At 37.6% G+C, this 13,021-nt stretch overlaps 1 protein-coding gene across 5 annotated transcripts in view; it reads right to left on the minus strand.

The window, feature by feature from the left end:
• DOCK7 (dedicator of cytokinesis 7) overlaps nt 1-13,021 on the minus strand; it is a 163,422-nt gene that overhangs the window by 134,030 nt on the left and 16,371 nt on the right. For 3 of the 5 annotated variants that reach the window (XM_023754662.1, XM_023754661.1, XM_023754665.1), the window contains exons 5-11: nt 9,794-9,923; nt 9,483-9,695; nt 9,049-9,134; nt 6,465-6,531; nt 5,416-5,565; nt 2,654-2,734; nt 754-919 (exon numbers count right to left, since the gene is read on the minus strand). In XM_023754662.1, coding sequence (XP_023610430.1) covers nt 754-919; nt 2,654-2,734; nt 5,416-5,565; nt 6,465-6,531; nt 9,049-9,134; nt 9,483-9,695; nt 9,794-9,923 — 893 coding nt within the window. Of the gene's footprint in view, nt 1-753; nt 933-2,653; nt 2,735-5,415; nt 5,566-6,464; nt 6,532-9,048; nt 9,135-9,482; nt 9,696-9,793; nt 9,924-13,021 lie in introns of those variants that run through there. The other 2 variants (XM_023754663.1, XM_023754664.1) reach the window with 2 other exon arrangements.

Genomic DNA, 13,021 nt, shown 5'->3' on the forward strand with positions numbered 1-13,021 from the left:
TTAATGCAGCAAATTTCATTGCTGTTGCATTTTCAGAAATTGCCACAGATACCCCAACCTTCAGCCGCCACCACTCTAATCAGTCAGCAGACATTAACACTGAGGCAAGACTCTCCACCAGCAAAAAGATTACAATTCATTGAAGGCTCAGACGATGGTTAGCATATTTTAGCAAGAAAGTATTTTTACTTAAGTTATGTACGTTGTTTATTTAGACATAATGTTATTTCATACTTAACAGACTAGTACAATGGACCATTATTCAGCAATAAAAAATGAAATACTGACACATGCTATAGCACAGATTAACTTTAAAACATTATACTAAGCAAAAGAAGCTAGACACAAAAGACTAGATATTACATAATTCTATTGATATGAAATGTCTGGAACAAGAAAATCCATACGACTTACTGGTAAGTAGATTTGGGGTTGTTTAGTGTTGGGTTTGGGGATTTGGGGAGAATGGAAAATGACTGCTAATGACTATGAAAGCATTCCACAATTAGATTGTAATGATGGTTGCAGAACCTTGGGACTACATTAAAAAAACACTGTTATACACTTAAAATAGGTGAAATGTATGGTATGCAAATTACATCTCAAAAAAGCTGTTAAGGTTTTAACAAAAGGCAAAAAAAGAAACCATTGTATGCCTCATCACATTGCAAAGTCTACACATAAAACAAGCTTATCTAAGAAAAAAGAAAAAAAATTATATATTTAGAAACATTTTATATAAAACACTCTTACCTCCAGTACTAATTTCTACCTCTGTAGAATCTCTTTCCAAACTCCCAGCACTGCTAACAATATTCATTAAATGGATCGCAGTCCAAGCAAAAGGCATGCGATATTTTCCAAGTCTTTGGCAAAACTGATCAGCTTGACTTTTCAGCTTCTCCAATTTTTCCTTATTCTGCAAAACAAAACTTTATACATTATATGATTATGCTCAAAGAAATGAATTAAAGGCTATTTCATAATAAATAAAGACACAGTTTAAAAATTCTCAATATTCAACAAAGATGGAAAAACAATCTGTGCCTTTCAGAGATCAATTAACAGTGTACTATCTTAACCACTGAACAACCTTAACCTGTTCTACAAATGTATGTACAGAATAAGTCTTCGACATTTTTGTTTGAAATTATCTTATCTCTGGAGAAAAAAGAGCAAGTGTCAAATATGTTTATGTATTTTAAGTACTATTTTATGAAATGAAACATAACCATGTTTCCAACTGCAAACTATAAAATATTCTAGGTTATAACTCATTAAATTTAAATATTCTAAAAAATATGGAAGCACTTGAGCCAATTTAAAATAGTCCCTAACTTAGAGCAACCATGAAGTGGGAGTGTAGGGCACAAATATGCCAATAATAAGCCAAGAGTAGTAATAAATGAAGCAAAAAAAAATATTATAAGAGTACTAAATCCTGGAAAAAGACTAATGGTACAAACAGTACATGCCCACCTGGAAGACATCCTGAGGCTGGCTCAACTTTTAGGCTATTCCTGAACAAACACTAAGGCGACCTGCAATATCCAACCAATGGTCCAAGAGTGAAAACCCATACCAAATTCCTCACATATTCTTTCTATACAGTCTGTCTATTGGTGTGGTTTACTCTAATGACAGTTCCCTACCTGAAGACTCAGAGCTGGGAAAAGATGGACAGATAGCTAAATGGCATCACTTTTACTGCTATACCTAGTATACCTTAAAAATAGGTTCTTGCTTTAAAAGCCTAGCTATAAAGTATACTTAATTCTATCAGCTTATGTAAATATGTAAGAAGAAATGTGGAATAAGCTGCTATAATACCTATGAACTCCATATAACAGAGCAAATTTAATTTGTAAAATGACAACCTGGGAAAGCCTGAATACTTTAACGCTGCTTTCAACCAGATAGCCAGGGATCAGAGAAGATTATCATGTGTTCAGATATACTTATAATAGCAGAAAAGGCTCAGCTCTTGTTCTGAATCTCAGAAAAATAGAAAGCAAAACATTTTCTAGTTTGTCAAGTATTTCTCAAGCATACCTCTCCTGGGTGTTTCCAGTATTAAATGAAGTGTTCAAAGACCCAAGATCACCTGTTATTCCTATAGCTAACTCAGGGTATCTGGAATTTGGTACCTATTGTTGACCAATTATTTTTGCTTTAGAAGTTTATCTAAATTCTAGAAATTTGTTATTTGATGACAAAACAGAGGTTATATTTTCTATTTTTAACACATTCTTAATTATCTATAGCTAGACAGAGGCCTAGAATATTTCTGTTCTGCTAGGAAATGTTCAATCAATATCACTATTCTGTATATGGAAGAAAAATTATTTAGGAATTAAACTGAATTAGCTTTCTACAAAAAAAATAATTTAAATAATCAATTAATGTTTGGTGAGGGATATTTTAAAGAATAGCACAGTATGTGACACAAGCGAAAGCAAATAATGAAAGAAACTGAGTAGGATAATAGAAAAAAATGAATTAAATTTATTAGTATGCTTTATATAGTAGTTTCCCAGATAATAATCTGGGAGATTAGAGGTAATTTAGGGTTGGGTTTGGGGATTTGGGGGAAATGGGAGTGAATGGCAATAAATACAAAAGTGGGGGAGATGAGAGGCATGATATTCTGTACCTTGGTGGCATCTGCTTCTTTGAAAATCATATATGGTTCCGCACACTCTCCAATGTCTCCTTGCTGAAGGACTTTTTCTAACTGTCAAAGGCAGAAAGTAAAGATTAAACTTTTTAAAAAAAAGCTATCAGTATGGAATGCAAGGATGATAAACATATAAAAATTAATCTATAATAAAATCACATGATCATCTCAATTAATACAGAAAAAGCACTGAACAAAATTCAATATACTTGCATGAAAGAAACATTCAACAAACTAGGAATTTAAGAAAGCTACCTCAACATAATCAAGCCCTTATATGCAAAGCCCGCAAGATAGCATCATACTAGGTGTTAAAAGACTTAAAACTTTCCCTCTAATTTCAGCAACAAGATAGGGATGCTCACTTTTGCCCATTCTATTCAACATAGTAATTGGAAGACTGAGTCAGAGCAATTAGGCAAGAAAAAGAAATAAAACACATTCAAATTAAAAAGGAAAAAAGTAAAAGCTGCCTCAAACAGATTGTCTTTTATACAGAAAACCCTAATATTTCACTCGCGCGCGCGCGCGCGCACACACACACACGCACACACACACACCACACCCACACCCACACACACTCTTTAGAACATAAAAGAATTCAGCAAAGTGTCAGATACAAACCATGCAAAAATAAGTTGCATGTCTATACACTAAAAATGAGCAATTTGAAAAGGAAATTAAGAAAATAATTCCATTTCCAATAATATCAAAAAGAATAAAATACTGAGGAACTAATAAAGAACTGAAAGATTTGTATTTTGAAAACTATAAAACAGTGGTAAAAATAAATAAATAAAGGAAACACAAATAAATGGCAAAACATCTTGTACTCATGAACTGGAAAACTTAATGTAATTAAGATGTCAATACTACCTAAAACAATCTGTAGATTTAATCAAAATCACAATAATGGGGTGTTTTTATGTTTGTTTGTTTTTCCAATAGTCAAAACAAGCTTTAAAAAAAGGAACAAAGTTGGAAGCTGGAAGCCTCAAACTTCTTGATTTCAAAACTTAATATAAAGTTACAGTAATCAAAACAGTGTGGTACTGGCATAAAGATACACCTATAGATAAATGTAGTAGAATAGAGCCCAGAAATAAACCCTTGTATATACAGTTAAATAATTTTCAACAAGGGTACCAAGACCATTCAATGAGAAAAGGAGAGTCTTTTCAACAAATGGTGTTAAAAAAACAACACCTGAATGTCCAATTGCAAAAAATAAAATTATACCTTTACCTTATGTTATACAAAAATTAATTTGAAATGGATCAAAGACCTAAACATAGACCTAACACTATAAAACTCTTAGAAGAAAAAATAAAGAACATGACTATGTTTTCTTGGATTTGAGGCAAAAAAAAAAAGCACATTCAATTAAAGTAAAAGTAGATAAACTGGACTACATAAAAATTTAAAACTTTTGTGCTTCACAGGACACAGCCAACAGTGTAAAAAGACAAGAAATGAGAGAAATCATACATATATATCATAAGGAGTTAATGCCCAGAACAGATTTTTTAAAATACCATAACTTAACATAACAATAATAATCTGATTATTAAATGTGCAAACGACTTGAGTAGACATTTCTCCAAGGAAGCTATACAAATGGCTAACAAGCATATGAAAGGATGTTTAAATCACTAATCATTAGGGAAATGCAAATCAAAACCACAATAAGATCATCTTACACCCATCAGAATGGCTACTCTCAAAAATAAATAAATATACAACAAATACTGGCAAGGATATGGAAAAACTGGCACCCTTGGCCGCTACTAGTGAACTGTAAAATGGTGCATCCACTATGGAAAGCAGTACAAAGATTCCTCAAATATTAAAAATAGAACTACCATGCAATTCAGGAAATCTATTTCTGGGTATATACCCAATAGAATTGAAAGCAGTTGTTTGACCAAATATCAGACTAAATGTTGCTGTATAGGTATTTTTTAGAGATGATTAACATTTAAATCAATAGACTGAGTAGAGTAGATTACCCTCCATGATGTGGGTGAGCCTCATCCAATTAGTTAAAGGTCACAGAGCAAAAAATGAGGTTTCTCAAAAAAGGTATTCTCAAGACTACTTGCCTGAGTTTCTAGTATGTTGCTCTGTGGGATTCAAACTCAAGACAACAACTCTTTCCTGAATTTCCAGCCTGCCTGCCTGCCATACAGATTTCAGACTTGCTAGCCCTCAGCCAAATCCTTCCTTTGTGTATGTGTGTGTATGTGTGTGTGTGCGGGCGCACACGCGCGCCCGCACACACACACATGCATCTATCCTACAGGTTTGTTTCTATGGAAAACCCTGACTAATATAGTCCCTAACTCAAGAAAAAATTAAGTAGCACCTACAGTGTATGTTAAAGAATATTAAGATGAAAAAATAAGTAAAGGCAAAATCTGTGCCCATAAAAAGCTGCACCACTGATAGAGAGATGAGTATACAGACACTACACAAATAAACAAATATATTTAACACTAGAGACCCCGTGCACGAATTCGTGCACAGGTGGGATCCCTCGGCCTGGCCAGCAATCGAGGCCAATTGGGCCTGACTGGCCGGGCGAAGGGACCGCGAGAGGTTGGTCAGCCATGGGAGGTTGGCTGTGGGAGCACACTGACCACCAGGGAGCAGCTCCTGCATTGAGCTCAGTGCGCATCATAGCGACTGGTCGTTCAGTCGTTCGGTCGCTTAGGATTCTATATATAGATTATTCTCACCTTTATTACAAGAAAAACATCTTGGGAAGGATAAGTGATAGAAAAAATAGCTGATCTTGCCAGGGTGGTAATGGCAGCAGGTGGTACATGTGGACGTAGCAATCCTTTCATCTGCTCAGAATTAAGGTCAAAATAAAAGTTTTCTGAAATCTAAAAAATATAATCATGTCAAATTTTTAAATCTATACATTTTATAAAAACTCACAAAAATCATACATCTCCAATCTTAAACTATTACAGATATTAAAATAATATACTATAACATACAGTTTATCATATATGTCACTGACCATTCTTTACATGTCTAAATCCAAAGAAATGTACAAACTATTTGCAAAATATAATACAATAAACATAGTCTAAAGAAGCATATCCCAAACTCTTCTGATTAGAAATGTAACCTCTATTACAATATACAAAGAAATTATTATTGAGATGAATTATCCCAAATTGTCTTTAAAAATTATATGAACAATATCTCAGCAGTTTTGATTTAGCAAATACAAGTTGCTCAAGCAAAGTTCCACTGCAGAAACCGTAATATTTTGACAGCAGAAGTCACTGAAGGCACTTCAAGTTTCTACTACACTTCAGGCTTAGAATATACAAGCAAGAAATGCTGTGATAAGACAGCCTTCTGTAAATGATGATGGTAAAACTAACAGCAGTATTTAAGACAGAATATTTAAAATATACATAAATGATCTGTTGTAGTAAGAACTTGAAAATTATGTCAACAAAAACTCACTGTTATCATCATTGTTACCTTTAATAGATTACCTAAAATGCTTTTCTTGTAGTATCTTTTCTTGTTTTTAAATTAAAAGTTGCTTCTGCTACTGACTTTTGAACTCTTTCAATGAAATAAAATCTAGGTATCAACTACATTATTTCATAGTAAGAATATATTTAACAAGTCTTAAATTTCCATTTTTCTTTGTAAAATATCCATCTTTAATAATTCTCAAAAAATTGTTACTTATTTATCTTATAAAACAACTTAAAATCAGGTTTCTGAAATCTATTATGTTTAAATCATATAACCTTACCTTTTTCTTTTCCTTTACATCATATAAAGCCAAACTTGCAAAAATGGGTTCAATTTCAATCTCAAACCTTTAGGAAGAAAAACAATGAAGTAGTTTAAAAATAAATATAAAATACATAATTGGAGAGAAATTCTCATTCCAAAAATAATCTCATTATCTTGTACTTTTCTACATCTGTGCTACACCATCTATGCTACCCCCCTTCTTCCTGAAACACTTTTCCAGGCATATCTTTCAATTTATATCAACAATTACCTCCTCTAGGTAATCTTCCTTAATTTTTCCAGCTATAAGTAATCTCTGCCTAAAAGCTCATGGCATTTTAAGTCCACTTTCTGACACTAAGTACTTACTTAACTATAATTTGGTTATTTGTGTATGCAGATATGTAAGATTTTAAATGAACTTTAAAAAACCTAATGTTTTCTTTTTCAGTTTGTAAATCACATATTCAATTTAAAAAAATTAGGATACATAAAAATATTTGGAAGAAAATGGGAGCATCCAAAATTTCACAACATAGAGAGAACCATAATTAACAGTTTAGTGCCTATCCATCCAGACTTTTCTCTATGTATAAATGCACTTATTAAATGGATTACTTTTTTAAATACAGAATGTCACTGTATACATATTTTACAGTCTGTTTTCAAACTTAATATTTTAAAAGAGATATACTAGAGGCCCAGTGCACAAATTTTGTGCATGGGTTAGGCGGAGGGGGGGGGGTCCTCTCAGCTTGGCCTGCACCCTCTCCAATCCGGGACCCCTCGGGGGATGTCTGACTGCCAGTTTAAGCCCAATTCCTGTGGGATAAGGCCTAAACGAGCAGTCGGATATCCCTCTCGCAATCCGGGATACTGGCTCCTAACTGCTCACCTGCCTGATCTCCCCTAACTACGCTGCCTGCCTGATCGCCCATAACCACTTTGCCTGCTTGCCTGATGCCCCTAATTGCTCCCCTGCCTGCCTGATCCCCTAACTGCTCTCCCCTGCTGGCCTGATCTCCCTAACTGCTCTCCCCTGCTGGCCTGATCGCCCCTAACTGCCTCTTCCTCAGCCCTGCCACCATGGCTTTCCGGAAGGACATCCAGTCTAATTAGCATATTTGGCCTTTTATTAGTATAGCTTCCCATGACAAATATTAATCTCACTATCATTTTAAATGCTAGCATACTAATTTTCATTACTTATTTTATAACAATATGTGTAAGTTGAGATGTCTAATTGACTTCCACAAACAATGACTTACATTTAGTAAGCACTCAATCAATATTTGCTAATGAAATAAAATAGAAAGTTAATAAAATGGTAGAGCAGTAGTTATCAACCAAGGACTAATTTGCGTCCAAGGAGAAATCTGGCTATGTCTGGAGATATTCTTGGTTATTATTATTACTGACATTTATTGAGCAGCGGCCAGGGAGGTGGCTAACCATTTTATATTATATAGGAGAGCCCCAGACAAAAATGTCAATAATGCTCATTTTTTTATCATATGACTATCAGTCAAAGTTCTTAGAGGAGAAAAACAACATATTTTTATTGGATTAAGAGTTTAATAAAAAGCCATTTACAAAGAATTGGACATAACTTAGGGGAAACAATTACAGAGAGTGCTATTCCCTGGAATAGCAACATCAGCAGCTCATTACCATCCCCTGACCTAAAGGAAAATGGGCAAGTGGTAACCAAACTTAGAAAAAACAGCTCTATGGAGGACCCTTCACAAAAAACTGTGGCCCTGGGGACAGGGTGACTACTAATCGATGTGATCTAGCAGGGAATGAGTTAAGAAAAACAAGTACCCCAACCTGATCTCACTCTCTTCCACCCTCTGACTTCCTACTGATGCCTCTCTTAGCAGACCCCAACCAGATGCCAAAAGAATAAGGGTCTTGGTGATACTGGGTACATGGGTAAGCCTCTACTAGGCATCCTTTGTAACACTTGACAATGCTAGTCTTTTTGAATTGTCTGTCTTTTCTTACCCATTCCAGTGGGTAAATGGTATCATATTGGATTTTCAATATGCATCCTTTCATGTTTAATTAAACACATAAAGCCTTAGCTTTCAAAGGAAGAAAACTGTCTGTGTTATCTAAACACAGAAGTGGCCCATCCTTATGAGTCACTTCTTTCAAAAAGCTCTATGAATTGAAACTTCTTTTTTCATAAGTCAGAACTAATAACTAACTGATAATATTAACATGATAGAGTAAAAAGAGCATAGGTTGCATAATGAGTATGCTAGTTAACCTCTGCTAATGCTTTTGAACCCTGGTTTCCTCATTTGTAAAATGAAGAAAATAGTATCTACCTTACAGAATTACTCTGAAGACAGCATGAAACAAAATAAGAGAAATCATTTTATGAAGCAGAATATAAATGTGAATATATATTTAACTTTTTTAAAGAAGGAAAAAAATATGTACTTCAAAAAACCAAAGCCTACCATGTGACAAAGGTACAATCAATTCTTTAATGAAAAAGATACGTTTTCTTTATATTCCTCCCACCAAGAAAATACTTCTCTGAAGAATGCAGTAAACAAAAGTATGCAGTAAACAAAATGAATACTCACTTGAGTGATAAACATTTTACAAGAAGTCTTTGACCAAAATGTTCTTTGGGAACATCAGGAATACTAAGTCGTTCTATTGGTTCTTCCTACAAATTGACAAGCAACACCAAAATGAACCTGCTTATCATATTTCAACCCTTCACAATTTCTTTAAAAACTTATTTTATTAATTTAGTACTTTTAGTCTTCACAATTGAACACAAAATAGAATGACCTATTTATTCTAGAACTGGATCGTAAGTGAGCTAAATTCACAGAAATTACTCATTAAGAATAAATTCACTAGAATAAAAAGTATGTTTCATTTATAAAAATTATAGCTACGGCTCAGTTGTGATTTATTCCCTACATTATTATACTATACTATATGTAATTCATACTCCCAAAATGTTTATTTCATAATTACTTGCTTCTTTATTCCCAAATAACTATACCTCATCTGGTGATGGATGCAAAGCAAAGAGTTCCTTGTGACGGTTTGATTTCCTTTGGTCATCATTCTGACGGTCTATTTCTTCATTTGGAGTTCGATCAAGTAAATTGGGAAGCAGAGCATCAGGAAGTGAATTTTTCAAGTCAAAAATACTGCAGGCCCAGCTACCCCTTGGAGTATCATCTATTGACATTGAACGTCTTTTAAGATCATCCTGTCATGCAAAATATTAAAAATAAATATATGAATTAATGAATAAAACAAACTATTTTAAAATATCATTTTATAGTAATTTCAAAATAAAAGTATTACTTGCTCATCTTGGTAGTTGCTGCCATCTGGAGCTTCATCAGATTCAAACACCTGTTTTGGCAAACCTTTTTGCCTTTCTTTCTGTTTATCTAATGTATTGGGATTAAATCCTGTTCCCAGTTTATGATATCTATTCAAAATAAAACAGTTATGAAAAAATCAATTTTTAAAAATTTTCCACTTTTTAATCATTAAATAATAAGCCAAATATTCTCTGAATATTTATTTACATAATAAAGATATACACTAGCAGTTTTGAGTGTGCTAAACAATTAACCAGAGGTTTAAGAAAACTTCCATTCAAAGTTCTTTTAATCCAACTACAGAGCAGGTTATGAGTTTCCAGAAGTAAATCATACTCTCCTTTTCATGACAATCCTCCTATCTAGTAAAGAGTAATATGCAAATTGACCATCACTCCAACACACAAGATGGCCGCCCCCATATGGTCAAAGATGGCCACCACAAGATGGCCGGCAGGGGAGGGCAGTTGTGGGTGATCAGGCCAGCAGGGGAGGGCAGTTGGGGGGGACCCAGGCCTGCAGGGGAGGGCAGTTGGGGGGAACCAGGTCAGCAGGGGAGGGCAGTTGGTGGCGACCAGGCTGGCAAGGGAGGGCAGTTAGGGGCAATCGGGCTGGCAGGGGAGCTGTTAGGGGGTAACCAGGCTGGCAGACAGAAGTGGTTAGGGGTAATCAGACAGGCAGGCAGGCGAGCGGTTGGAAGCCAGCAGTCCTGGATTGTGAGAGGGATCCCAGATTGGAGAGGGTGCAGGCTGGGCTGAGGAACACATACAACCCCCGCCCCGTGCACGAATTTCATGCACCGGGCCTCTAGTGTATATATAATTTACAGCTATACTTTCAATTCAGAGAATAGATCAGTAAAAATAAAGGATGAGAGAAGCCAGGTTAAAGAATAAAATGAGAGAGGAAAATATATATTGCATTCATAATATAAAAAGGCAAAAAATATATAAAGCATTGAATCTTAAATTTCAAATAGCCAAAATATTTTTGCTCTATCTCATTAGGTATAAAATATCTTAAACAACCTAAAGATGCAGACTTCTCAAATGAAACCATCAGGATCTACAGACGGTATACATATATTATTTAGTTAACATATATCGTTACACTCTTAAATGAATATGACCTTCTTTCCTAACAACCCAATATCCAAGAATATCAAGGAGAAACACTAAGATCAAAGAGCAATTATTGTTCCACAGCTCATATAGCCAATCAGGGTAAATTTCTAATTGGAGCAAAAACAATTACGATTACCAGAGGATGATATGGTTCTTGTATCAGACAATTTACGAAACAGTAAAGAATCATATTGAATATGAATCATTCACATCATGTCTTGTTGCTAAAGATATTAAAATAGAAACTACACTGTTATTTATAATTATTATTGTTATTAGTACCACCATTCAAACCACTGTCACCATCAGCTAGCGCCAAATGAGCACCGAATTATGTAGACTGCCATGGATTGAGACATTAAGAAGCATTCCCCAACTTGCATAGAAGGCAGTGCTATATGCTTATATTACTTGTAACATTAGCCCCCCATGCTCAAGTTCAAGTCAGGCAAATTGCTTATCCCCTTAGCTGGAGAAGTTATCAACTATACTATATTTCACATTGCAGCATAATCACAAAATAAAAGAAAGCATTTGTCTTTGGAAGAACTAAAATAAAGGTACGCCATATCTACACTAATAAAAGAGAAACATGGTAATTAGCGTACGACCGCTACCCTTCCCATTGGCTAATCAGCATATCCTTATGCAAATTAACTGTCAGCCAAGATGGCGGCCGGCAGCCATGCACTGAAGCGAACAGGGAGGCTTGCTTGCTCCAGTGACGGCGGACTCTAACGTTCCCCGCCTGAGTTGCCGGCCTCTCAGCTGCAACTCTAAGCAACTATGTACTATGTTGCAAATAAGAAGCTAAACAAAACCCCAGAAACCAGCTTTCAGTCAGCCAGGTTCAGACAGCCGGACCGCAACATTGTATCAAATACAGAAGGAAAAACAAAGGCCAGAAATCGGCTTTCAGCAGCCAAGGCCTCAGAGCTAAAGCTGGGCCCCAAATTAAAATTTAATTAATTAATTAAAGGAGCTGTTTGGGAGCTTTAGTCCCCCCCCCAGCCGGAAAAATGGGCCTCAGCCCCTCCCCCCAGGCTGGCCAGGGCCCCCCAGGGGGGGCCCCCCCCCCCTGATCCCCGGACCCCCTTCAGGGCAAACCAGCCCGCCCCCCCCCGTGCCCCCGGCCTCTTATTCTATATAGTAAAAGGGTTAATTGCCTCCCGGCACCGGGATCAGCGGAGCCGCGAGGCTCCCGGCACCGGGATCAGCGTGACAGGGGCAGCGCCCAAACCCCCTGATCACCGCAGCTCTGTGAGTGACAGGGGGTGGGCCACATCCTCCCTATCCGCCCTGCTCTGTGCCTGATAGGAAGGAGCTCCCCAATCCCCTGATCGCCTGCGGCTCTGTGTGTGACAGGGTGCGGCACCCCAACCCCTGATCCGCCCTGCTCTGTTCGTGACAGGAGAAGGCGCCCCAACCCCCTGATCAGCCCTGCTCTGTGCATGATAGGGGGGAGCTCCCCAATCCCCTGATCGCCCTGCGGCTCTGTGTGTGACAGGGGGGAGCTCCCCAACCCCCTGATCGCCCTGCGGCTCTATGTTGGACAGGGTGCGGCGCCCCAACCCCCTGATCGCCCTGCGGCTCTGTGTTTGACAGGGTGCGGCGCACCAACCCCCTGATCGGCCCTGCTCTGTGTGTGACAGGGTGCGGCGCCCAAACCCCCCCCCCCACGGGCCCTCCTCTGTGTGTGACAGGGTAGAGCCATAACCTCTCCATCGGCCCTGCACTGAGTGTGACAGTGGTGGCGCCCCAACCCCCTGATCGGCCCTGCTCTGTGGGTGATAGAGGGTGGCGCCCCAACCCCCCTCCACGGGCCTTGCTCTGTGTGTGACAGGGTAAAGCCATAACCTCCCCATTGGCCCTGCCCTTAGTGTGACAGGGTGCAGCGCCCCCACCCCCTGATCCGCCCTGGTCTGTTTGTGACAAGGGGGCGGTGCCCCAACTCCCCTATCGGCCCTACTCTGTGAGTGACAGGCGGGAGCTCCTCAACCCCCTGATCGACCCTGCTCTGTGTGTGACAGGGTATGGAGCCCCAACCCCCCTGATGGCCCTGCTCTGTGAGTGACAGGGGG

Source organism: Myotis lucifugus, unplaced genomic scaffold, assembly GCF_000147115.1.
Source record: "Myotis lucifugus unplaced genomic scaffold, Myoluc2.0 scaffold_63, whole genome shotgun sequence".
NCBI classification, from domain to species: Eukaryota; Metazoa; Chordata; class Mammalia; order Chiroptera; family Vespertilionidae; genus Myotis; species Myotis lucifugus.